We start from the raw sequence: 26,720 nt of genomic DNA on the forward strand, positions 1-26,720 counted from the left end.
AAAAGTGTGAAAAGTGTGGGATTAAAGAAAATTTTGAACATGTAATGTTGCAATATATATTGTTTGCGTTGAAAAGCCAGATATTTCATGATAGGTTACAGCCTGTGACAGGGCGAGAATAGAATCTGGTGGGGTTATTGGGAACAGAAGGAGAAGGAAAGGGGATAAGAACCACCAGGACGACATTATTTAAGTTTTTTAAAGACACTGGTTGGTGAACAGAATATGAGTGTACCTTAATAAGATACTTAATAGGGTTTATAGTTGACTGATGTGATGCTAGACACTCGAGTGCAGTAGGTGGCGGTATGCACTTTAAGAATGGCATATGAACTACAAAGCCCACAAAGCTCCATAGTGGTTCACGCTAGAGTAGACAGGGCGGGAGTGGAATCTGGTAGGGATACTGGGATCAGAAGGAGAGAGGCACTATTTAAATTTTTAAAAGACACAAGGTTGTGGAATAGAATTTAACTAATTATTAAATGACATGCTGATACACACTCCAGTACAGTAGGTGGCGGTAGGCACCTAAAAGTTGTTTGCAATCCGTAATTAAAGAAGAAGAAGAAGTGGTTCACGCTCTTACTGTCTATGTTCACGCTTCAGCGTGTAGTCGAATGTGTTAGTGCCTTTCTTTTACTGTCTATGGTTAGTGCATGTGGGAGTTAGATTTGTGTAATAAGAAATAAACGATAAATTTGCTCTAAAACCTTGCGGGTCGGTTTCAGTGGAAGAAAGATGTCGGTGTTTATGGATTTAAACATCATCAGCAGTAATGACAAGAACAGACTCAAAAGCATCATAGAGACAGCAGCTCATCGTAAGTATCATAAACAGAAGCGTTAGTTATTTTGTAAAAACCATTGAATATCAAAATATTGAAATCAGGGTAAATAAAAGCCTAATTAGACCGTCTGTGCTTTTAGAGAAACACTTGCTGTTATAAACTTTACGTTAACCTACATTTCAGTTGGCTACTCAACAGTCGCAATAAACTATGTGGTTGAACCACAACAGAAGAAAACGGTAACGTTATGATATAAATAAGTTACTCTTATCTGTACACTTTGAGAGACTAAGTTCATGTGATGCTAATATTTTCTTGTTTTACAGGAAATTCCTAAACCACAGAGTGTGTCCGACATATTTGATAAATTCCCAATAATACAGGTATTTTATTTCAGCATGTTTCCAGAGTATAATTAACCGTGATGAATATTCTCTTAATGAAAAGTCTGTTTTGTGTTTTTTTTTTTCATAGGGGAAATCATCACCCATCAAAGTACTGAACCGATTGACCATTGTGGCTTCTGATGCATCTCATTTTGTGAGTGTATAATGAGGAAACAACAAAAAACATTTTTGATACAGTATTCAAATGGTGAGATTTGTATTGTCTTGTTGTTATTCTCTTCAGAGACTAACCAGTGAATACAAAAACTTTGATCTTGTGGCAGTGTACCCCAAAACAGAAAAACTCTTTCATGTAAGTGAAATTGATTTTCTGAGTTAGCTGCAGTTTTGGCCAATTAGTATTAGTTATTTTCTTTACATTTCTGATGACAACCAAACAACAGTTGTTGTGTGTTAAAGTGTCTGTATGTTTTCCCTCATCTGAGCCAGGCAGCCTGCATGACTTTTGATGTCGACATTATCTGCATTGCAGCGACTGAAAAACAGCCTTTCCATTTTAAAAGGGCTCCGGTTAATGGGGTGAGTTTATATCAATTTATAGCCATACCTACCAGGTGATTTCAAGCACCACTAAGGCATTTATTTGAAAGTTGATTTGGTGGTTAAATAACCAAAATTACAACTATGTGAATATGAAGACGTATTTAACACCTAGATTAAAAAAAGGGTGTATTCACACCTGCCTTGTTTGGTTCGATTTAAACTCTGGTTCGTTTCCTCCCTTGGTGCGGACCTTTTGGGCTGGTGTGAATACAGCAAACGAACTCGGGTGCGGACCAAACAACCGAACCAAGACCCAGCTGAAGAGGTGGTCTCCGTAGAGTTCCAAACGAACTCTGGTATGGTTCGTTTACGGTGTGAACATGAACCGACCCAATTGTAAGAAAGAATTTTGCTGCGTTAATTTACGTTAAATTGGACAAACTTAATCGCAAGCGTTAACATTGACAGCACTTGTTAGCAGTACGCTCTATATACGTATCCATTATTTTCTCATATCATACGTATCTATTATTTGAATGTGTGAACATAGCCCCTCTCTATGAATAAAAACTTTATACCTTATTCGTCTTCTGCGCAGTGCCACTTGTAATGCAAAGTTGAGATGTTGCCCAGAGATAATAAAACAGTAGGTCTGATGAAAAGATGCACGAGAGACGAGAGTTGTCGTATTTCCCCATGTTTAATAGAATCACTCAAACGTTACACTCATCCACATACATAGGGATCAGCGAGAAAAAGTACACAAACAAACATTCAACTCTGGTCACAATAGACCATTTCACAAGATGTAAACAACACTGGTCCAGAAGCACTTCCTGTTTCAGTTTTTTAACACTACATATAAGCTGGGATAAAATACAACCAACAGACCATTTAAAACTGAATCAAAAAGTTAAACTAACATCTTTAAGATGTTTCTTTACATGTTAAATAAAGAAAACTGTTACAAACTGAAACAGGAAGTGCTTCTGGACCAGTGTTGTTTACATCTTGTGAAATGGTCTATAGATAAAGGAAATAAAAGAAAGAATACAAAGAAGTTCTCATCTTAACACAGATTTCCATAAAGCACAAAGTGACTGTTACACTGTCAGCATGCGCACATGAGAGCATGTTCTCTCTGCCAGAACCGTCTTGCAGCACATCGTCGTCTTCTCAAAATCTGAATTACAACGTCGTATAGATGACATTGTATCATATGATACTCATTAGTTTCTTCATATTGCGTTTGTGCAAAATAACACAAAATTAGTAAAAGAACAAATATTGCAGTATGAAATGTCTCCATGCTGAGCCTTATTTGCACTTCCTGATTTCCTTACTTGAGAATCCTTACTGGACGACCTTAGCACACATGTGGTTTTGTTTACAAATTTTGGTTCACTTGCAAAAAGAGCAGTGTGAAAGCGAACCGTACCAAAAAAAAAAAAAAAAATGTATTTGGTCCAGACCAAAGCAAGTGAAATATCGGACTTTCCTGGGGCCTGATGTATAAATGTTGCGTACGCACAAAATGGGCATAGAAATATGCGTACGCATTTTTCCACGCGCATATCGGGATTTATAAAAAATAAACTTGGCGTAAATAAGTGCGCACCGTAAGGATGCTCTTGACCGTGTGTACGCACTCTTTTAGAAGAGTATGGGTTTTGGTGACACTGATGGTGAGCTGGAGTCAAATGTCTTTTTGCTTACTATTAGACAGAGAATCTAAAGAAAATTATACATCTACAGAAAGATAATACAGATATAATTTCACAAACCTATCATCACTTGAAGCAAACATCCATCCCTTCTTAAATGACCGCGCCAGCACGCGCATTGGGCCGTTTAGTGAAACTGACGCACATATAGCCTATAATCTAACGGCAGATGGAGTAAAACCGTAAATCTTCATTATGAGTCCAAATCATAAATACAGTCCATATTCACAATAACAGTTTAAATAAATAAGAGAATGGTTTAAACTATGTTTTACTTCTAATATAAACATTTAGATTAAATATGCCATTCTCATTAATGGAGTTAAACACTTAAACTACAAGAAAACATTACTGAGAAGGTACAAATATATATATATATATATATATATATAAAAAAATTCAATAAATAGAAATAGACCTATTTGTTGTGGATGCATTGCTTTTGAACACTTTTCTTCTGGCATGCTGTGTTTTAATGTTTTAACTAGAGATAATTGCTAATCACGATAATAGCAGATTGTCTGAGAAAATTGTTTCGTGCAAATAATGCACAACCATGTCTATCTGTTTCCATTAAATTATAAATCAATTAAAAATACTATTTGGCCAGTGGAAAAAATTGAGAAAAACTTTCTCTGAAATGAATTTAATACTATTTGATTTATTCATTAAAAACAAGGCAAGGTTATAGGCTACTAAAAAAAAAAAATCTTTGTAATAATGTGACGGCACGTCCGCATTTCATATTTTCCTAACGTCTTGTACCGTTAAACTTGGTATCACGTGGATGAATAATCATATGCAAATGATATGCAGATGAGGATATGCATATTTAAACTAGGCATTGTAATCTCCATATATGGTTATTTCGGGGAGGAGACGCACGTGCGCAGAATCTCCCGCTGACTGGGATTTATAAAGTGAATTCTGCGCATGTTCTGGCGTACGAACGTTTTTATAAATCTGAAAATGTTTGTGCGTACGCAAATTCTGCCTTATGTGCGTACTCACACTTTAAACGTGCCCTATACTGTTTTTTTAAATTATTTTATAATGTTTCCTGGGTTGCCCTTATAATGTTAGTATGTTTTTTAGATCAAAAATAGTCATAATTTAGAAATAAAAGGCATTTTTCCTAGCCTGATTTTAGCCTCTGCTTTGAACACTCTGTTTGAAGGGGCGTGTCTGCTGTGTGTAACCGGCCTCTGCTGTGATTGGCTGACATGCTTGCATATGAAATAGCTATGTATGACATGTGAAACTCTCTCGAATAATTTTACTACAGCTATTATAGGTTTTTACTATTACAGCTGTCGAGATTAACGAATCGTGAGATGTTTTTGAAGTATTTAGATCTATTCCCATCACATAAAGTGTTGCTGTGATTGAGCAAGCAAAGAACATTGAGTGTGTCGATCGCGAGAATGCAGATCTTATCATTGCAATGCAGTCTCTCTGACGTTACTCTCTAATGCAGCAGACATGATGTAAAAACAGTTAACGTTAGAGCTTCGTTGTGCAGTGTAACGTGCGTCATTGAATTCATAACGAGTTTGGCAAGTGTCCAGATCAACTCGCGCTGTGATTGTTCTTTGATCGCTTTCTTTCTGTATATAATTCACAATTTAAATAAGATTTTTTTTTTCATCCTACTAAAATAAACAATGTGAAGTTGATTTTTTAATCACTGGCCTAACTTACTGATACGATTTTAAAGTGAAAGATTACCTGTCTGAACTTGAACAACAACACATCAGCTCGATCCGAGGCCAGCTCTTGGCAAGTTGAGGAAACGAGTCGTCGGTGAAATGGTTGAAAATTTCCAGAGAAAATAAAATTAATCCATTGTTTCTTCAGAGGCTCGGACGAAGGAACTAAAATATACTTTTGTATTCGTGTGTAGATCCGAACACTGATCAACTGCCATGCTTCGGCTGCGCAGCTCAGTCTCGTCTATCACTGAACATGGGCTGGCATTATGCAAATATTTTGGGTCATACATATTAATGATCCCGACTTTTACGTCAGAGTCGGTATTATGTGGAGATTCGCCCGTGTTTCAGGGGTGCTTTTCAAAAACGAGATTTAAGTAAGAAGGAGAAAACAATGATGTTTGAGACTCACTGTATGTCATGTCCATGTACTGAACTCTTGTTATTTAACTATGCCAACATAAATTCAATTTCACAGTATAGGGCACCTTTAAAGGGTTAGTTCACCCAAAAATGAAAATTAAGTCATTAATTACTCGCCCCCATGCTGTACCAACCCCGTAAGACCTTTGTTCATCTTCGGAACACAAATAAAGATATTTTTGATTGAATCTGAGAGCTAGATCAGTCCTAGATAGACTGCCTAAGGGACTGGCTCTTGACGGCCCATAAAGTCATTAAAGAAAAGGTTTAAATATTCCATGTGACTACAGCGGCTCAATTATAAGTGTATCAAGCGGCGAGACTACTTTTTGTGCGAAAAAACATAAATTACGACTTAATTTGACTATTCTATTACTTCCTTATGGGCGCATGCGCGAGAACTGAGACGAGGACGTTCTCATTCGACTACTTTTTGTTACCGGCTGCTCACCGCTTAGGAGTTTTACCGCCACCTACCGTATAAGATGATGTGCTGATATAGCTGGAAGCGCAAAACTTTCTGTTTACAAGCAGAGAAAGATGCGCGCTGTACATACGCGTTTCAATTAGCGTATTTTCCGCACTATAAGGTGCACATATAAGCCTTTAATCTTCTAAAAAAAACGACAGTGTTTCTTATAATCCGGAGCGCCTTATATATGGATCATCATTTTATACGGTAGGGGGCGGTAATACTCCTAAGCGGAGCAGCCGGTAACAAAAAGTAGTCGAAGGAGAACGTCCTCGTCTCAGTTCTCGCGCATGCGCCCATAAGGAAGTAACGGAATAGTCGAATAAAGTCGTTATTTATGTTTTTTCGCACAAAAAGTAGTCTCGTCGCTTGATAAACTTATAATTGAGCCGCTGTAGGCACATGGAAGATTTAAACATTTTCTTTAATGACTTTATGGGCCGTCAAGAGCCAGTCCCTTAGGCAGTCTATCTAGGAATGATCTAGCTCTCAGATTCATTCAAAAATATCTTTATTTGTGTTCCGAAGATGAACGAAGGTCTTACGGGGTTGGTACAGCATGTGGGTGAGTAATTAATGACTTAATTTTCATTTTGGGGTGAACTAACCCTTTAAGGATGAAATCTATGCAAAGTTTTATACATGAGGCCCCTGGTGTGAATACACCCTAAGGGTGCTTTCACACCTGCCTCATTTAGTTTGGTTGAATCACACTAGAGTTCGTTTTCCCTCATGGTGCGGTTGGTTTGGGCAGGTGTGAAGGCAGCAATCGCACTCGGGTCCGCACCAAAAGCGGACCAAACAAGCGTCTCGGTATGCTTTCAATCAAACTCTGGAGCGGTTAGTTTTTGGTGAGAACGTGATCTGACCTCGAACAGACCCAACTGCCAAACAACTGCGCGTTTTTGGACTAAACCAGCTTCCGTAGTAAAACAAAATGATTATTTATATAGCTAATAGCACTCCCTTTAAGCCATGACTGACTTAACTCTAAAACTAAAACACTCATCATAAACACAGAAGTTGTCCGCACTGCACAGGTGATCTCTTACTTATATCGCGTCTATACTTTGTTGTTTATGAGGGGATTTGCGAACGGTGTGAACATGAACCGACCCAATTTCAAGAAAGCACTGTGTCGAAAGAGAATATTCCGGCGCACTGTCTGGCCACACGATACTGTTGCACGTCTTTCTGCGCGTTGTGTGTGCATCATTGGAATGGAATGAATAAATGAGTGTGTGCATCAGGACATTCACATACAGAGCGTTCTCTTTAGTCTAATTGCACAGATGCAAAAATAGCATTTGCAGTTCAGAATGTAAGCATAGTAACAATACAAATGCTGCGTTAATTTACATTAAACTGGACAAACTTAATCACAAGCGTTAACATTGACAGCGTTTGTTAGCAGTATATACAATAAGAATCTCATTATTTGAATGCGTGAACATAGCCCCGCCCTCTCTATGAATGAACACTTCATGCATTATCCGTCTTCTGCGCAGTGCCACTTCTAGCGCAAAGTTGAGATGTTGCCCAGAGATAAAAAAATAACAGTAGATGGTCGAATAAAAAGATGCACGAGAGACGAGAGTTGTCGTATTTCCCCCGCGTTTAATAGAACCACTCATACGTCACACTCGTCGTCTTCTCAAAATCCGAATTACAACATCGTATAGATGACATTGTATCATATGATACTCATTAGTTTCTTCATATTGCGTTTGTACAGAATAACACAAAATTAGTAAAAGAACACATATTGCAGTAGGAAATATCTCCTTTCTGAGCCTTTTGTGCACTTCCTGATTTCCCTACTTGAGAATCCTTGTCCAATGAATGGACGACCTTAGCACACGTGTGGTTTTGTTTACTAATTTTGGTTCACTTGCAAAAAGAGCAGTGTGAAAGCGAACCGTACCAACAAATAATAATAATAATAATAATACAAATAATTTATTTAGTCCGGACCAAAGCAAGTGAACTATTGGACTTTCCTGGTGTGAATACACCCTGTACTTGCCTCATGTTGAGTTGTTTGAGCCCTTTTTATAATGTCTCATGGTGTTTTCGGCCCACTTTTCTTATACTTTCATTATATCTTTGACATTTCACTTAAAACGACATGAACATTGATAAATATGAGGATTGCAGTTTTTGTGTATTTATGTATCATCAATGATGTTGTATTGTTTATCACTTCAGGCTATCGACAGGGGGGTTTTCTTTGAGATCTGTTATGCAGCAGCCATCAGAGACAACATTATGAGAAGATACACCATTTCCAATGCCTTTGTCCTCATTGAAATCTGCAAAGGAAAAGTATGTTGTCCCTTTTTTACACATAAATGCCCATAAAACGTTAAGCCGATTCAGAAATTGCATTTCCTCCCACAGAATATCATACTGTCCAGTGGAGCAGAAAGGGTAAAAAAAAAAAAGTATTTTGTTAATATTTATTTTCAATATTACTATATTTGTATGGTCAGTGATGTTTTCATCTGTTGCTCTTTTTTTTCTTAGTCTCTAGAGTTGAGAGGCCCATATGACATTGCCAATTTGTATCCTTTTTAAATTAGTATATAAACAAGGTATCTTGGTACATTTAAAGCACTGTGTGCATGTTGGTATGTTCCTTCATTGAGATTTCAGGGGGCTTGTGTTCAGCCTGTCTGATGGAGATGCCAAAGCTGCCGTTTCTACTAACTGTCGATCTGTCCTGCTGCATGGAGGTAAATTGATAGGAAAGAGCCTCACTATTTCCCATTTCTTCAGTAAAGGCATAAATCTATACCACATGGTCCTGTTTCCAGTTAGTTTGCTCTTTGATTTGCAGAGTATACATTTATATTGGTTGGCATAAGAGGTTTTTATTGATCTTTCAGTCTTCTTTTTGATATTACATTTGTTTAAAATTATGAGAAAATAGTGAGAATGTTGTTCATGGGTGATTTTCATGATCTTTATAACAGAGACGAGAGCTACTGCATTTGGTGTTGTTCACACCATGAAGAAACCACAAACTCCTGAGAAGCAAGAAGAGGAAACTCCAGCACCTAAAAAGGCCAAAATTGAACTAGTGTAGGGAGTATCAGTATTCTAGCTGGAGTTTAAGTATTCATGTATAATAACTATAGCATTTTAAAATTCTGTTTATTTTTTCCCTGTTCCTTAAAGTCTTCAAATCTTCTTAAAAATTGAACACAGTCATGAAAAAAATGACATTTATTTTGTCAACCTTTGGAAGAAATGCAAGCAAAATGGTTCATGTCTTACTAAATACTTTCAGAAAAAGTCAATCAAGATCAAAACTTGGCATGAATCTTAATCTAAGCAACAGGGCTAATTCAGGCAGTGCATTTCCATTTGAGTTTCCATTTCTGTTTCTCATTCCTTTTTGCCTTATCTATACTTCAATAAAAAGTTACCGTGCTTCACTTTCAGAAACTCTTATAAAATTTTCCTTTTAAAAAGGTGTAATGTCACGCAGGGCTCAATAATATACCTTTCCTAAATATCAGATTCTAAAAACACAGGTTAGGAGCATATTATGGCCAAAGTGTAGCTGTGGTGGTCAAGTATTGCTTCTATTTTTTACCATCCTTAAAGTTGTCAAAGATGGTTTTAGCTCCGTTTTGCCACTCACAAACACTGTCCATTGGTGACTTTCCCTCCTGAAGAAAACAAAGCAATGGCAAGTGTGATCAAACAATAGTTAAAGGACTAAAAATGTCAACTAAAAAATATTTTAGATAACTTTTTTCCCCACTAGCAAAATGAATGTTTACATAATTACCAGAAGATGGCACTGCACACAGCTTAAAGGGATAGTTCACCCAAAAATGAAAATTCTGTCATGATGTTCTTACCCTTGTTTTTCCAAACCTGTATGAATTACTTTATTCTGTTGAACTAAAAGAAAGCTATTTTAAAGAATGTCAGTAAACCAGACAGTTGACAATAGCCATTGACTTCCGTAATATATATATATTTTTCCTACTATGGAAGTCAATGACTGACTGTTTGGTTACCACCATTCTTAAAAAAAAAATGTTTTTTCATTAGAACAGAGAAACTCATACAGGTTTAAAACGACATGAGGGTGAGTAAATCATTACAGTAAATCAAATTACCATTTATCAGTATCAGCATCCTAAAACATCAGCAACAGGATAATAGTATATAGATTAAACATTACATTTAAAAATTCTTACACAATTTTTGAGCTTTAAGTCTCCTCCGTGCATCAGAAGAAGCTGGATCAGTTGGAACCGATTCAGTCTGACAGCATCGTGCAGTGGTGTGTCACCCTCCTGATGTAGAAAAACATTTAAGTGACCATTAAAGTGATAATTTACCATTTTCTGACTCAAAGTCTGTGTTGCCTGATTTCTTACTATGTCTTTTGCGTTGACGTCTGCGCCACAGTGTATGAGATGTTCAGCACATTCATATTGTCCTGTCCTGACTGCCACATGAAGGGGAGTGCTGCGAAGCTAAGGACGCCAAGAGTGACCAAAAGAGACAGTATGTCAGACCACACCAGCTATATAGTCAGGTCCAAATCTCCCAAGATTGTGTAACCCTGTAGGTATTTTTGAGGAAAAGTTTTTATACCACATTTTTAGAAAGTTCAATGTGTCCTGAATAAGGATCCTCCGTATAACATTGAAATAAGGGTACCTTTTCTTGTTATTGTTATCGAAACAATAGGTGCATTATTCACAGCCGAAACACTACAGGTGGATAGGGTAAAATTTTTAAGTTATAGATATAACCATTAAACTTTTCCAGTTTTTCAGTTATATAGAGACAAAACATTTTTTGTATTACAAGTTTTCTGAAATGGCATGTTTACATATGCAAATGCGGCATTATCTATTCAAATATGTGCTAATTTGCATAATCTAAACTTTTATATCAGAATTAAAATGTTATGGCAGGGAAGTCTTACAACAAAAGAATTTGAGCCCCCAAAATCACTCTGCAGACCATGTGGAGGATTCTGTTGTTAACAAGCAGAATCACTGAAGGAGAAAACCGGAATTTAAAGTCACCATTATGGAGAAGAGTGTTTTTTTTTTAGTTGGGCTCTTGACCCCCCACATTATTAACTTTATATTTTGTCTGGCTGCTGTATCTGAGTTATAACAGCCAGATAATCAACTAGAAAATGTGATCTGTGGATGTTTGTGTATTAACATTATCATTATATCACAGTCATTTGACCTGAATCACTAAACTCATACAGAAGCAAATTTCTGAGTTAATTTTAACTTATGGTTCATAGCAGCACTGCTATTGTAGAGCATACATTTTTTTAGCCAATCCAAACAATAAAAAAACCCTTAAAACAAAAAGTATTTGTATGCATACACACACAGACATCAATATTTAGCGTATGGATCTCAGCAATGGTGACAAACAAATCACCTCTGAACATAAGCTCATTATTTATTCATGCAGCAATTCATGATGGGAGCCATAAATGAGTTTTGATTGGTGGCACCCAGAATGCACTTACAACATGCTTTATAATAGTCACTTGAGATTCACAGGCTGATTCTTGATGTATGTGTGTGCCTACATAAAACTACTTTGTTTTTTAGAAGTTTCTTTTTCATTGATTTGATCATTTGGAGTTCTTTGAAATGGCTAAATGCTATAATCCATAAAGTAAACTTAACAGTGGCAGTAGCTCATGCAGGTTGTCTACAAATTGGAAGGTTGGTGGTTCAATCCCCAGTTCCACCTGACCAAGTGTCGAAATGTCATGTTTTAACATATAATGTTTATGTTAAAACACATCCAACATCATCAGATCACCTTTTCTATGTGATCATCTGGCTGTTATACCTCACGCATGGCCAAACATATAATCGAAAGTTAATAATGTGGGGGTCAAGAGCCCAACTAAAACAAACATTCATCTCCATAATGGTGACTTTAAATTCCGGTTTTCTTCTTCAGTGATTCTGCTTGTTATCATCATGTGTCTTCAATAATGCTCAATCATCACTCAATTATTCACTTAATTGTCTCATTAACTTTTAACACTGCTTCAGTGTTCATTTAGCACTCAGCTCAGCTCAGAGTTTAATTGGGTGGCTTAAAATGACTTCCATGATGTTGAAGATACATGAACAAATTATGTTTGTTTAACGAAACCCAGTTATGTGGAACTGGTGTAACCTGTTTACATAAAAAAGTTAAGTAAAGCCAACACATAATTTTTTTGAGTGATTAAGCGCTCTCACTTCCAGGCTTTGGTCTGGAGGCAGGCCCACTTGCAGCAGTCAGTTCTGCCACCCCCTGAAACCATGGGATGGAAGACAGAGGGGGATTCCCTTACTCCTCAACTCATGTCACTACCCCCAGTTCCAGATGCCTGTGAGGAGTTAATCACCTGTGCCTGCACCACTGGGTGCAAGACAGCCCGATGCGGCTGCAAGCCTAATCCATGCACTGCATCCTGCAAATGCAGAAAGTCCAATGATACTTGTATGAACTAATAACTTTTGGAATATCTGTGATCACACTATTGTTGCTTGATTTTGTTGAAATTTCAGAGTTCCAGCAGCCATTTAAACAGTAAAAACCGTCCCTTATGTTAACAACTTTTTACATTGTTTACATGTTTAAATATTCTGAGAATGCACAGTTTAGTTCTAAAGTTTAATGTTTAAACTGCAATAAATGCATTAAAACATAATAAATGCTTTAAAAATGTTTAAATGCTTTAAAAATGTTTAAACTGCAATAAATACATGTTTTTTGGCAGCCATTTTTTTTATTGTTTATGCCAAAACAGTGATGTTTACAACTTGTGGCAGAAATGGATTCAGCACCTAAAAATCATATAGAAACAACACCTGAAGTACTTTTCCTCAAAAATGCCTACTGCATCTTATCCATGGCTATTTATCTATTTTGGGACTCGACTAATATCATTCAAACAAATTTGCAGTTTGAATAAGTACTTCTACCTTGTCTCTGGAATCCAGTTTTGCCCCATGTTTAAGCAGAACTTCCAGCACTGGCAAACTGCCGCCACGACAAGCCCAGTGAATTTCAGTTGCTTGAAGCTATTTAAACAACCATGAGAGTAAGAAGTAAGTTCCACTAATATCATCCAAATTTGTATCCACACAATAGATGTAGTATGGAATGGCATCCTGCTCATTTTTTAATTACATTTAATTAAGAAAAAGCAATTAACACATACACCTGACCTAATGAAAATGGAGTAAACATTTCAATTTATATAAGCAGCTGTCAGTTTTGTTTAAAATTTAGAAAACAAAATTTTGTGCAACCAATGTGCAGGTCATAAAACGAAGCGAGATAATAGTGAGAACCCCTGACATAAAGATCAAAGATGATCAAAAATAATTATGTTTATGAATTAATTTAAAACAGAACCAGAGTATAATTTTGAGGCCCTAAAAGATGCAAAAAATGGAAAAGCAAAATGGATATGTCCTTCTAAAAAAAATAGCATATTGTGATAAAGTTCATTATTTACCATAATGTAATGATAAAAATTAAACTTTCATATGTTTTAGATTCATTGCACACCAAATGAAATATTTCATTAATACTGATGATTTTGGCATACAGCTCATGAAAACCCAAAATTCCTGTCTCAAAAAATTAGCATATTTCATCCGACCAATAAAAGAAGTGTTTTTAATAATAAAAAAAAAAAGAGTCAACCTTCAAATAATTGTGTTCAGTTATACACTCAATACTTGGTCGGGAATCCTTTTGCAGAAATGACTGCTTCAATGCGGCGTGGCATGGAGGCAATCAGCCTGTGGGCACTACTGAGGTGTTATGGAGGCCCCAGGATGATTCGATAGCGGCCTTAAGCTCATCCAGAGTGTTGGGTCTAGCATCTCTGAACTTTCTCTTCACAATATCCCACAGATTCTCTATGAGGTTTAGGGCAGGAGAGTTGGCAGGCCAATTGAGAACAGTATGTTCAGTAAACCATTTACCAGTGGTTTTGGCACTGCAGGTGCCAGGTCGTGCTGAAAAAATTAAATCTTCATCTCCATTAAGCTTGTCAGCAGATGGAAGCATGAAGTGCTCCAAAATCTCCTGCTAGCTAGCTGCATTGACCCTGCCCTTGATGGACCAACACCAGTTGCTGACATGGCACCCCGGCCCAGACCATCACTGACTGTGGGTACTTGACACTGGACTTCGGGCATTTTGGCATTTCCTTCTCCCCAGTCTTCCTCCAGACTCTGGCACCTTGATTTCCGAATGACATGCAACGACTGAGCAACAGTCCAGTGCTGTTTCTCTGTAGCCCAGGTCAGGCGCTTCTGGTTCAAAAGTGGCTTGACCTGGGGAATGTGGCACCTGCAGCCCATTTCCTGCACACGCCTGTTCATGGTGGCTCTGGATGTTTCTACTCCAGACTCACTCCACTGCTTCCGCAGGTCCCCCAAGGTCTGGAATCGGTCCTTCTCCACAATCTTGCTCAGGGTCCGGTCACCTCTTCTCGTTTTGCAGTGTTTTTTGCCACACTTTTTCTTTCCCACGGACTTCCCACTGAGGTGCCTTGATACAGCACTCTGGGAACAGCCTTTTTGTTCAGAAATTTCTTTGTGTCTTACCCTCTTGCTTGAGGGTGTCAATGATGGCCTTCTGGATAGCAGTCAGGTCGGCAGTCGTACCCATGATTGCGGTTTTGAGTAATGAAACAGGCTGGGAGTTTTTAAAAGCCTCAGGAATCTTTTGCAGGTGTTTAGAGTTAATTAGTTGATTCAGATGATTAGGTTAATGGGCTATATGCACGCATAAGTTTCGCATTTGACACAAGGATGCTCTTTAGATTCCGGTTGGGGAGATTAAAGCAGAGGAAAACCGAGGAAAATGGGATTATGGCAGAGTCTTCAATATTTACTGTCCTCCCGTCTTTGAAACGAAACTTTCATACGTTTTAGATGTAATTTTATTAGGGCTGTCAAACGATTAATCGCGATTAATCGCGTCCAAAATAATAGTTTGTGTTTTCATAATATATGCACTGTGTACACACATACATGCTTGTATATATTTAAAAACTATTTTCATGTATATACTATATATAGATTTATATATCATTTATATTATACATAAATATAAATATTATATATATGGGTCAGTGACATATATACCATAAAAAAGTGTTTTTTCAAAAATTTCAAATAACAGGCATAAAAATGGTTGACTTTTGTTCTACTAACTCTCATCTTTATAGAAACATATGTTGTTTCAAAATTTTCAATTGGAATCAGAATTTATGTGATAATTTGTTGAATTAGTGCGTACAATCGTCATATGGTGTGACATGAAAATAATTGTATATAAACTGAAAATGGATTATACCTTTCTTAAGTTACTCACTTTATCAAAGTAATTTATCACAACTAAACTGTGATCCATTATAGTTTTGTGAAAATTAATTAAATTTGTGTATTATTTTCTAAAACATTGCTCAATGTGAGACCTATGGCGTCGGCCTTTCAACATATTTTCTATTTATTGTGACAAACCTTGCTAGAAAATTATAAAAGTATTTGTGACTCTTGCTGATACTATTTTCTATGTATTCCATGAATATTTTCTGGTTTTATCATTAATGAAGGTATGTTATTTTCACAATTTGGAATGTCACACCAAATGATATAGTGTCACACCATATGACAATGTCGCCATGTGTCAATGCAAACCATGTATTATCCTACTTATTGGTGAGTACTGATCACTCATATGGCAGGGAATATTTAACCACTCGTAAATGCTGGAAGGTAATATTCAAATTTTATTGATTTATTTGATATTTAACAATAAAACAAACAGGTTTTTTTAATATTGTATGAGCCATATGAACATAATGTTTGTGTATTAAATTTCATTTCAATTCAAAACTGGTCTGCAATATGTATTAATATAAGTAAAGCAAACAATTTTTTATACCATATGAACCGTGAACATACAGCGTAGCTGAGTGGATCCACAAACAAATGAGTTAATCTAGACTCCAATGTACTTTGTACATAAGCCAGTCAAATTTGGAGAGAGTGGCAAACCGACTGCCTTGCTGAGGTTGTGTTAAGCAGTGTTGTGGACTCGAGACTCGGTCTCGAGACCATATTTTAATGGTCTCGGTCTTGTCATGGACTCGGAATTGACTCGTACTCAAACATATTAGGACTCGGACTTATCCCCGAGTCCACTCAAGTCCCATTCAAAATATGTCATGATTATTACTGTATGTTAATATTTCTTTAAATTGCTGTTTGATTGAAACGTCCAATGATTGCTTACTTTCTTGTGTGCAACTGACTCTAACGACTATAACGACTATAACTATAACGTTCACGGCACGCAAATGTAGCAGGACCCAGGTCAGATGTGATGTGGAGCCTCTAGCTCAACTGTGTATTGAAAATGTCTGCCTTATCATCCATAATTCAGTTTGCATATAAGAGCCACACAGAATTCGTATGCAGTAAAGTCATGTGAAAGAGCACTTTTTGATTGTAATAATTGTAAATCATATAATAAAATTACCTATACACCACTATGTGGCCTTTTTACAATTACAGTGTACATAATTCCATGGTATATTTGGTTTACTGTTTGAGTATGGTGCCAATTTTATTGTTACCACCAAATATTTTACATATTCTTGAAGATATCTTTAAGTGGTTCGAGACCCAACCTTAGGTTATCCAACCTCTCTCGTTTCGGTCTCGATTCAGACTCGACTCTCGACTCAGACTCGACTCTCTATGGTCTCGGTCTCGACTCGGACTCGACACTCTATGGTCTCGGTCTCGACTCGGACTCGAGTGAGCTGGTCTCGACTACAACACTGGTGAACAACTTCCTGATCTTGATAATAAATGCAGTCTCGCCTATTTGGCCAGACAAAACCATTTTTGTCTCCATATTGTTTCATGCAGTATGAAACATTCATACATCATAATTACAGCTTTTATGTGATGATGGACCTAAATAAATGTTTAAAAGGACAAACCATACATTGGACTTTGTTATTTATTGTTATATATGCAGGGAATTACAATTCATATCATATGGTGTGACAATCAAATCATATGGCGTGACAGGCGGACATGTCACACCATATGATGAAGTGTCACACCATACGATGTTTTCTGCACTTAGCACAACATTGAGTCTTGTAGCTACACATTAGCATGCTAACAACATGCTAGCTATAACAAAGCAGCATAGATTTACATATAATTATGACAAAATAATAACATTTATTTAGCATTTTTATAAAAAAATGTGTCACACCAAAAGACATCTGAAAGTGGGACTTTTGTCAGAGTGCCAACAAGATCTGATTTATTGTAAATATAAAAATGCTGACTTGCCTCAGGTTGTACAGCAGCAATACACTGCTAGTTCTGTACAACATTGCTGAAGAAGATCCTCTACTTCCCAAGGGTGTCAAAACAGTTGCCCTTTCAAATATCCCAAAATAGTGTCGCACCATATGATTTTGATTTGTGTGACAAAATCTTTTTGATTAGAACTGACTCAAAACATTATGCTTGGACTTTGAAAAGAGTAGGCTCACAAATAGACATCTGTATTATTTTTCTGTATTTTTTTGAGAATTTTTGCATTTATTTTTTTTAGTTTGTTTTAAGTTCTCAATTTGAGAAACAAGTGCCGGACAGTCACACCATATGAGTTTTGTTATGTTTGGTTGAAAATTCTGAAAAAATTAGTGATGAACTGTTTTAATTTTGAATATGTTCCCATAAAGCATAATGTTCTGCACAATATTGAGAAGGTTTTTGGCAAATATATTTTTTACTCATACATGTTTGACACTGAAGACAGCAAAATTGCCATGTCACGTCACCCACCCATATATATATATATAAAAAAAAACAATTTCTATATTGTTCTATATTGTATATTGTGTATTTATATACAAAATAATTATACACAGTGCACCCACATATATTATGTAAACACAAACTTTTATTTTGGATGCGATTAATCGCGATTAATCGTTCGACAGACCTAAATTTTATATATAGTTATGTTTATTTAATATAATTTTAAAAAGAAGCATAAACACAACGAGGGCGAGGGGTGTCGGTTTTGTCTGTTTTTGTGACTAACGTTTCTTTAGTATAACCATGGAGTATAAAATTAAATATAAATTCTCGATATTGCATTGGACTCTACGATGGGCGTAAGTTATTGAGCATCCCTTCACCGGAAATACCGCCGTAGAGCCCATAGCTCGTTTAGAGAACCTTTTCATGATATGGTAATTTTTTGAGATAGGAATTTTGGCTTTTCATGGGCTGTATGCCAAAATCATCAGTATTAAAACAATAAAAGACCTGAAATATTTCAGTTGGTGTGCAATGAATCTAAAATATATGAAAGTTTGATTTTTATCATTACATTATCCTTTGATGGGCAACATGGGTCTAAATAGACCCGACTGAGTTTTCATTTTCTATATCTTTGCAAGAAATTAATTTCATCATTCAGTATTCCAGGTATTCCTCAATTAACTTGTTTTTGATCATCACAAATCCTTATTTTTATTTTTCCTTTCTCACTTTTTGAATACAAATGGTTTTTGTATAGCAACCCTTCTAATGCGCAACATGGGTCCAAAAAGACCCGTATTCATTTCCTATGTTATTTCAGTGATGGCTGAGTGTTTCTTTGCTGAATCCTTAAAATATATGTTTTTTTATCATTTCTTATTTCAGATATTCATTAAATATCTTGTTTTTGATTTCAACAAATCATTGTGTTTATGTTTCCTTTCTTACTTTATAAACAAACACAAATTTTGTATTTCTACATCAATTTTACATACATGGGTCTAAAATGACCCATATTCATTTGCTATTTTATTTCAATGATGGCTGAGTGTTTCTTTGCTGAATCTTTAATTTGGTTACACTTTATTTCGATAGTCACTTTAGACATTCTACTAACTATAAGTAACTTTTCAACTACATGTCAACTAAGTGTCATTAGAGTATTAGTAGGCTGTTGTAGACGGTCAGTAGACTGTTAGGTTAGGGTTAGGTGTTAGGGGTGTTATTTTACTTTAACCACAAACATTTTTTTTATATATATATTGTAAAAGATAACATAATATTTGAATATAGGCTATGGTTACCTTGACCTTGTAATCCTAGTGAGAAATTACTGAGAAGGAGAAACATGTCCAATACTATTAGCTAGCTATAGCTGTTGACATATTCTAGCTAGCTAATGTTAACTACAGTAAAAAGAGATTGTTTTTTAAAGCTTATTTACATTTAGTAGGCCTAACAGTTCATAATCATTCATAATCTGAAATGATTCTTTGTTTTAAGAGTTTAGAGAGAGCTGCCAAAGACAGAAAAGTCAGCAGCTGGTGTTCCCAGTGTACCAGGCCTGTGCAAGGAGCACAAACATGTAGTTGTCATTTGTGAGGCATGTAAGCACTAAGATGGCAATTTGAGATGTCGCTGTACCAGTGTGAATTTTGTTTCTATTTTCTTTTATTTGATCACATTCACCACAATTCAATACAGTTACACTACACCACAGTTCAATTTCAGTGATATGTGAATGCTATGCGAGACAAAGTGGCAAATAAACATTTCAAGTGTTAAATGTGTTGTCTAAATTACTTCTAAATTAAATATGTTGTCTAAATTAAGATGATTAATTTAACAAAATGTTGTCTTTATTCTTTTGTTTTATCATGCTTGATAAGTACATTTGATAAAGTAACACAAAACCTAGAAAATAAAATAAAAGTTATTTTTTGGTAATTGAAAAAAATATTTTTTAATATTTATAAATCATGAAATCGTCACGGTTCGTGTAATCAAAAAGGTGTGAGGACTCAAGGGCTGGAGAAAATATTAATTTATTGCCAAAACAAAACAAACACAAAGCAAAAACCCACGAAGGGCAAAAACACAATGAATAAAAATAAAACAATAACGGAACCTGAACAGAGGGTCACGGGGAATGGGAGACATTAGACAACGTACCGACACAGACTGCAAACAAGAGGAGACTTAAGAAGGGAACTAATCAGGAGGGAACAGGTGAATGAACTCAAACAATAATCAGGTAACGAGGGGGAGGGATCAGACAGTGACACAAGCACATGGCCCAAAATAACAAAACACCCATGTGCAACACAAGACAGGACAGGCATGTGACATTACCCCCTCCCTACGGAGCGGCTACCAGACGCTCCATCAGGCGGGACGGGAGGGACGGGCGGCCAGGACGAAAAACAAAGTTCATCAAGCGGCCAGGGCGGAGCAGACCCCTCGGTCGGCCAGGGCGCAGCAGACCTTTCGGGGGGCCAGGGTGGTGAAGACCCCTCGGGTGGCCAGGGCGGTGAAGACCTCTCGGGTGGCCAGGGCGGTGAAGACCTCTCGGGTGGCCAGGGCGGTGAAGACCCCTTGGGCGGCCAGGGCGTTGAGGACCCCTCGGGTGGCCAGGGCGGTGAAGACCCCTCGGGTGGCCAGGGCGGTAAAAGCATCATGGGGACCAGACACCGGCTCGGGAACAGACACCGGCTCGGGAACAGGCATTGGCTCTGCCTCCGGCTCTGGAACAGGCATTGGCTCTGGAACAGGCACTGGCTCTGCCTCCGGCTCTGGAACAGGCACTGGCTCTGCCTCCGGCTCTGGAATAGCAGCCACCGGCTCAGGAACTGCCGACACCGGCTCAGGAACTGCCGACACCGGCTCAGGAACAGCCACTAAAACAGAAATGGTCACAAGGACAGACACAAACACAGGGTCTGGAACAGGCACTGGCTCTGCCTCTGGCTCTGGAGCAGGCATTGGCTCCGGCTCTGGCTCTGGAACAGGCACTGGGTTCAGCTCCGAAACACCGGACACCGGCCTCTCCAATATCCGAGCCAGCCGCTCCAGATAGTCCCAGCTCAGGAAGGCAGACGGGATGTGAACAATCTCTGACTGGGCAGACATGTCGTGAACAGTCTCTGACTGAGCAGACGGGACGTGAACAGTCTCTCGCTGGGCAGACGGGACGTGAACAGTCTCTGACTGGGCCGACGAGACGTGAACAGTCACTCGCTGGGCAGACGGGACGTGTCTCCTTCTCCGGACCACCGGACTTGGAACCACCGGAACAGGGACCACCAGACTTGTGGCAGTGTCGGCATGGCGAGGCTCCAATACATCCCACTGACTCCGATGCTCAAGGTATCTGATAAAACCCCGGAAGTCCAAGACTTCCAGACCCTTCACTTCCCACCCCGACAATGGGTAATCAAGACAGGTATGAAAAATGCTCTTTAAAGCTGTCTCATTGTAACCCATTCCCCCTGAGAGCGTCCAAAATGACTGAGCTATGCAACCCACCGGCAGGCCCTGCTGACGCAAGCTCATCAAATTTTGGACACACCCATCCTCTCCTTCTCCGTGGTAGGGGGAAGGATACGGAACCCCATCATGCTGGATCTCTTAGTGATGGAGTCCTTCTCTTTCTTCGCCGAGTCCTCAAGTGGCCGGTACATTCTGTCACGGTTCGTGTAATCAAAAAGGTGTGAGGACTCAAGAGAAAATATTAATTTATTGCCAAAACAAAACAAACACAAAGCAAAAACCCACGAAGGGCAAAAACACAATGAATAAAAATAAACCAATAACGGAACCTGAACAGAGGGCCACAGGGAATGGGCAACATTAGACAATGTACCAACAGAGACTGCAAACAAGAGGCGATTTAAGACGGGAACTAATCAGGAGGGAACAGGTAAATGAACTCAAACAATAATCAGGTAACGAGGGGGAGGGATCAGACAGTGACACGAGCACATGGTCCAAAATAACAAAACACCCATGTGCAACACAAGACAGGACAGGCATATGGCAGAAATTTATAGATCATGGAATAGTAAATGCTTAAATAAATTGATCTCAAAAGATAAAAAGAAAAGAAAAGTCCAGCCATGCATTAAATAACATAGGAAATGAATACGGGTCTTTTTAGACCCATGTTGTGCATTAGAAGGGGTATCCATAGCTTGCGCATCAAAGGGTTATGGAAAATAATGATTTTTAGCACAATATGCTAATTTTTTGAGAAGGACCTGTAAAATTTCTTTAATCGTTTTCTCTTGGTAGGCTAATTTCTTGCAAATTATCCCCAATATTGTTTTGTTGCATCGCTGATAATATTATTATGAATGTAACCGTTTAATACAGAGTGAATCTCTGTAAGTGTATGTTCTTGTCAATGGAATAACTTTTAAATTAGATTTATATATATATATATATATATATATATATATATATATATATAAAAAAAATAATTATGTGAAATGTTACATGCAAATTCATGTTTTCAAGAAAACATGCCATACTTTTTACTTGATTACACTATTTAAGACCTTTCTTGAAAATGGTAAAAAGTTGTTCAAAACCATTGTAAAAATGACATGAATACACATATTTCTAAGAATTTGGTACATGGATTTTAAGCTGTTTGTGTCCATAGAAAAACTACATGTAAACAGTATTCAGTGTTAGCCTGTTAATACCAAACTCTACTTCACTTTGCTTCGTAGACAGAGTCTGGAATGGCATACTTGAAAAGTATTCTTTTCAATTGTTCTCTTCTTGTTCGGGCTTCAGTTTGCAAATGCCGTCAATATTCTCCACAGGGAGCAAATTGCATCCTGTGTCTCCATAATACAAATTATTTTAAAAAACTTTTTTCCCCACTATCAAAATGAATGTTTACATAATTACCAGAAGATTGCCCTGCACACAGCTTAAAGGGATAGTTCACCCAAAAATGAAAATTCTGTCACGATTTTCTTACCCTAGTTTTTCCAAACCTGTATGAATTACTTTCTTCTGTTGAACTAAAAGGAAGATGTTTTAAAGGATGTTTATCCGCGGTCGTTTTCGATTTCCCTGCCTAAAATACGATCTTAAACTCTGCTTAGTGTCTACGTCACGGCTCTCAGCCCGGCCTCTGTTCGTTGATTGGCCAGCTGTTTTCAGGCCGAAAGAAAACTGAGAGACATGTCGATGTCTCACACTGAGTGAGTACAGAAGCGAACTGAAATAGAGTGAACTGAAGTACGAAGTCTGACGCAGTCAGGCTGATTCAGTATTTACCTTGTCCTTATTTTCAATTGAAGCCCCGGCCTCTAGCAGCGTGTTCACAATCTCCACGTTTCCTTGTGAACAAGCTCTGTGTAGAGCTGTACGGTTGAACTAGGAAAAAAAAACAGTATTGTGTTTAAGTCCTTTAATGCTAACAGTTGACTTGTATTTCATTGTGCTGGGTAAACTCACATTATCACATGCGTCTGGGTCCGCACCTCTGGCAAGGTAACTCTTGATCATTGGCAATTTGTTATCCAGCGCTGCCTTCAGGAAGTCATCCTCATCAACAAAATCATTCTGTGACACAATGAGATATGATTATTTCAGGGATTGAAATCTCTTATTAATGAGGATTATTCTGAAGCAAAATGACCATTGTTCACTATCTCTTGTTCAGACTTTATTTTGTAGAGTGGTGTACTGATTTGTATCTTCTGACTCCCTTGTAGAATATCCTGGAGGTCATTTGTGCTGTTGTCAGTCAGCAAAATCATTTAATATGCCAAAGAAAATACACTTCTAATCACATGAGGAATGCAAATGCATGTTTATATCTTACATTAAAACCATCTTCACTGTCACTCTGAAGATTATTATGGCTTTTCAGATGATGGTCAACAGAGATCTTGCATTCTTCAGAAGGATATTTTTGTTCCACATCGTTCTGCTCTTTGCTTCCACTTGTTATGTCTGTAACCTAAAATAAAATAGCATAAAAATAAAATAAAAAAACACATATAATTATAACCAAAGAAATCACTTATAGTCTGTCATCATTTACTCATCCTCATATTATTCCAAATCTGTGTGACTTACTTTCTTCTGCAGGGCACAAAATAGCATATTTTGCATTATTTAATGTTAGTAACCAAATTGTAAATTGTATTGTAAAAATATCTTAATTTGAGTTCCATGCAAGAAAGTAAGTCATGGTTTGGAACCAATCATTTTTGGATGAAATATCCGTTATAAAACACAGAAAATGCAGTGTCATATATATATATATATATATATATAAAGAGATATAATCCATCTCCTGGCTGTCCTTTCAGATTTCTTATCTGAAAGCTGTTTGAGCCATTTGGAAAACGAGTTCATATAATATATATATATATATATATATATATATATATATATATATATATGAAGAGTTCAGATGCAAAAGCCTCTAAATGCCATTTGAAATTTTCTTCTAAAATGATCATTTTTATCAAGCTTGTATATATAAGTTCAGTAATTTCACTTAAATGGCAATTAAAATGACCATTTTTATCAAGCTTGTATATTTAAGTTCAGTAATTTCACTTAAATGACAATTAATAGGTAATCTTAATTGCCATTTAAGTGAAATTACTGAACTTGAATATACAAGCTTGATAAAAATGATCATTTTAGAAGAAAATTTCAAATGGCACTTAGAGGCTTTTGCATCTGAACTCTCTATATATGAAGAGTTCAGATGCAAAAGCCTCTAAATGCCATTTGAAATTTTCATCTTTCATGATGATTTTTATCAAACTTGTATATTTAAGTTCAGTAATTTCACTTAAATAACAATTAATAGGTAATTATCATTGCCATTTAAGTGAAATTACTCAACTTAAATATACAAGTTTGATAAAAATCATCATTAAAGAAGAAAATTTCAAATGGAATTTAGAGGCTTTTGCATCTGAACTCTTCATATATATATATATATATATATATATATATATATATATATAAATGCTTTTTATGCTTTTTATAAAAAGACATACAGAAGTGCCTACCAGTTCATCAACCTGCAGGATTCCCATGACTTTACTTGAAAATTCCCTTGTGTCAAAACTATAGCATCTGAGCCAAGAGTTACTTATATATGTGGTGGCGACAGTTGGAGGAGGTGCTTGTTCAGTGACTCCCACATCTAAGGTGTCCCTTGTCGCTGTGAGGTCACATTTTGGGTGGCGCTGAGGGTGTAAAACAGAAGTTTTTGGGAAACATTTGACGTAATGTAAATTAAACCTGAGGAGTATTAGGGGGTGGTGATGGCGCAGTGGGTAAGACACATGCTTTTGGTGTGAGAGACCCAGGTTCGAATCCACTGTGAGACACCAATGTGTCCCTGAGCAAAACACTTAACCCCTAATTGCTCCAGAGGCGTGCAACCTCTGACATATATAGCAATTCTAAGTCGCTTTGGATAAAGGTGTCAGCTAAATGGGTAAATACACAGTAAATGTAAACTTGAGATGCCACCACAACCCTTTGCCTCCAAGGATGAGTTACAGTTGTCTGCAGAGCTGAAATCACAGAACACCATTTCACATAACACACACACACACACACACACACACACACACACACACACACACACACACACACACACACACACACACACACACACAAGATGACAGGGAATGTTTATGAAGTTATGAATATAACATCATAATTAGTTTTGACTGTCTCATATATTAGGGGAGCTGTCTTCATTTATGAGGCTATTTTCTTCTGGGTTTAATCATTTACATCTGTTAGAGCAGGTAAAATTGTCACACCCTGTCACTATTTTAAATGGAGTTGCCCATGAATCACTTAGAGTAATGAGTCACATGTATGGTTGACTTGTCACATGTTCATGGTCTATAAATCTGAAAAATGATGCAGATTTAAAGAATTTATATGTTAAAATGAATATAGTGACATTGTGCATGTCTAGTTGAGTTCAATTTTCAAAGTTTTCTTAAGCACTGTGAGAGGCTACATATAATATATTTTAACAAGCAGAATATTTCACTGGTGTTAGACAGAAAAATCTCTCCATAATACCTATTTTTTTTTTTTTTGTATCATCAGCATCATGAAGAGTACAACATATTGTCATTGGAGTCTCAGCAACTCAAAAAATAGAAATGGAAGATTAGCGTATTTAACATATTTCAAAAAGTTGAATATATAAAATTACAATATTGGTGCAGGGCTTTTAAACAGACATGTGAGTACATAAAATTTGTGAGAAAATCTGATTAAATATATTTGACATATGTGTGTATAAAATAACATCGTTTCAAAAACACGACAATGTATTTAGAGGGTTGATCATTTAATAATCATATAAATCATATAAATACTTTTTTAAATGCACAAATTGAATAACATTCAAATTGTAATTAATCTATATTGTGAATCAAATCAAAGATTTTGAATTTGCAAACATTGCTTTTAAATCTGTGAAATTTCTGAATTTTCTCTGCTTAAACTTCTCTATCTGTATCATTAAAATCAAAATGAAAGCAAAATGGATAATTCCTATTTTTTATAGAAAATTTCACATCTTTTCTGTTATAAATGATTTATCCATGGACATCCTTTTTCTTTTTAAAGCATGAGCCCTCATAATCTTTAATCAAAATAATGGTATGTCATCTCTTCTCTGATTTGTTCACTGGTCTGAGGGCAGGACTTCACAGATCTTCATTGGGCAGGGTTTAAACAGTGTTTCTAATGCTTATTCAGTAAACAATTATTGAACTACCCTGAACCAATCAAGTTTACA

At 36.9% G+C, this 26,720-nt stretch overlaps 2 protein-coding genes across 3 annotated transcripts; one reads left to right on the plus strand and one right to left on the minus strand.

Annotated features, from left to right (window-relative positions):
- Positions 1–439: 439 nt before the first annotated feature.
- On the plus strand, positions 440–9,461 carry rpp30 (ribonuclease P/MRP 30 subunit). 2 transcript variants are annotated; one of them, XM_039685338.2, is made up of 11 exons: positions 460–823; positions 974–1,029; positions 1,117–1,173; positions 1,265–1,330; positions 1,421–1,489; positions 1,627–1,716; positions 8,220–8,336; positions 8,412–8,441; positions 8,538–8,575; positions 8,667–8,746; positions 8,987–9,461. In XM_039685338.2, the coding sequence occupies exons 1-11, from the start codon at positions 742–744 to the stop codon at positions 9,097–9,099; spliced, it is 798 nt and encodes a 265-aa protein (XP_039541272.2). In that variant the 5' UTR covers positions 460–741; the 3' UTR covers positions 9,100–9,461. The 2 variants fall into 2 exon arrangements, with proteins under 2 accessions (XP_039541271.2, XP_039541272.2); XM_039685337.2 differs by having other exon boundaries at positions 440–823; positions 8,667–9,061.
- Positions 9,200–24,981, minus strand: ankrd1b (ankyrin repeat domain 1b (cardiac muscle)). The gene is made up of 9 exons (XM_089121870.1): positions 24,955–24,981; positions 23,756–23,882; positions 23,569–23,678; positions 23,375–23,482; positions 23,195–23,293; positions 13,001–13,099; positions 10,412–10,510; positions 10,229–10,327; positions 9,200–9,688 (listed from the first exon to the last, which is right to left on the minus strand). Exons 1-9 carry the CDS (start codon positions 24,979–24,981, stop codon positions 9,602–9,604), a joined length of 855 nt encoding a protein of 284 aa, XP_088977996.1. The 3' UTR covers positions 9,200–9,601.
- Between the last annotated feature and the right edge of the window lie 1,739 nt (positions 24,982–26,720).

This window comes from Pimephales promelas, chromosome 17 (assembly GCF_988280905.1).
Source record: "Pimephales promelas chromosome 17, fPimPro1.hap1.1, whole genome shotgun sequence".
Taxonomy (NCBI): Eukaryota; Metazoa; Chordata; class Actinopteri; order Cypriniformes; family Leuciscidae; genus Pimephales; species Pimephales promelas.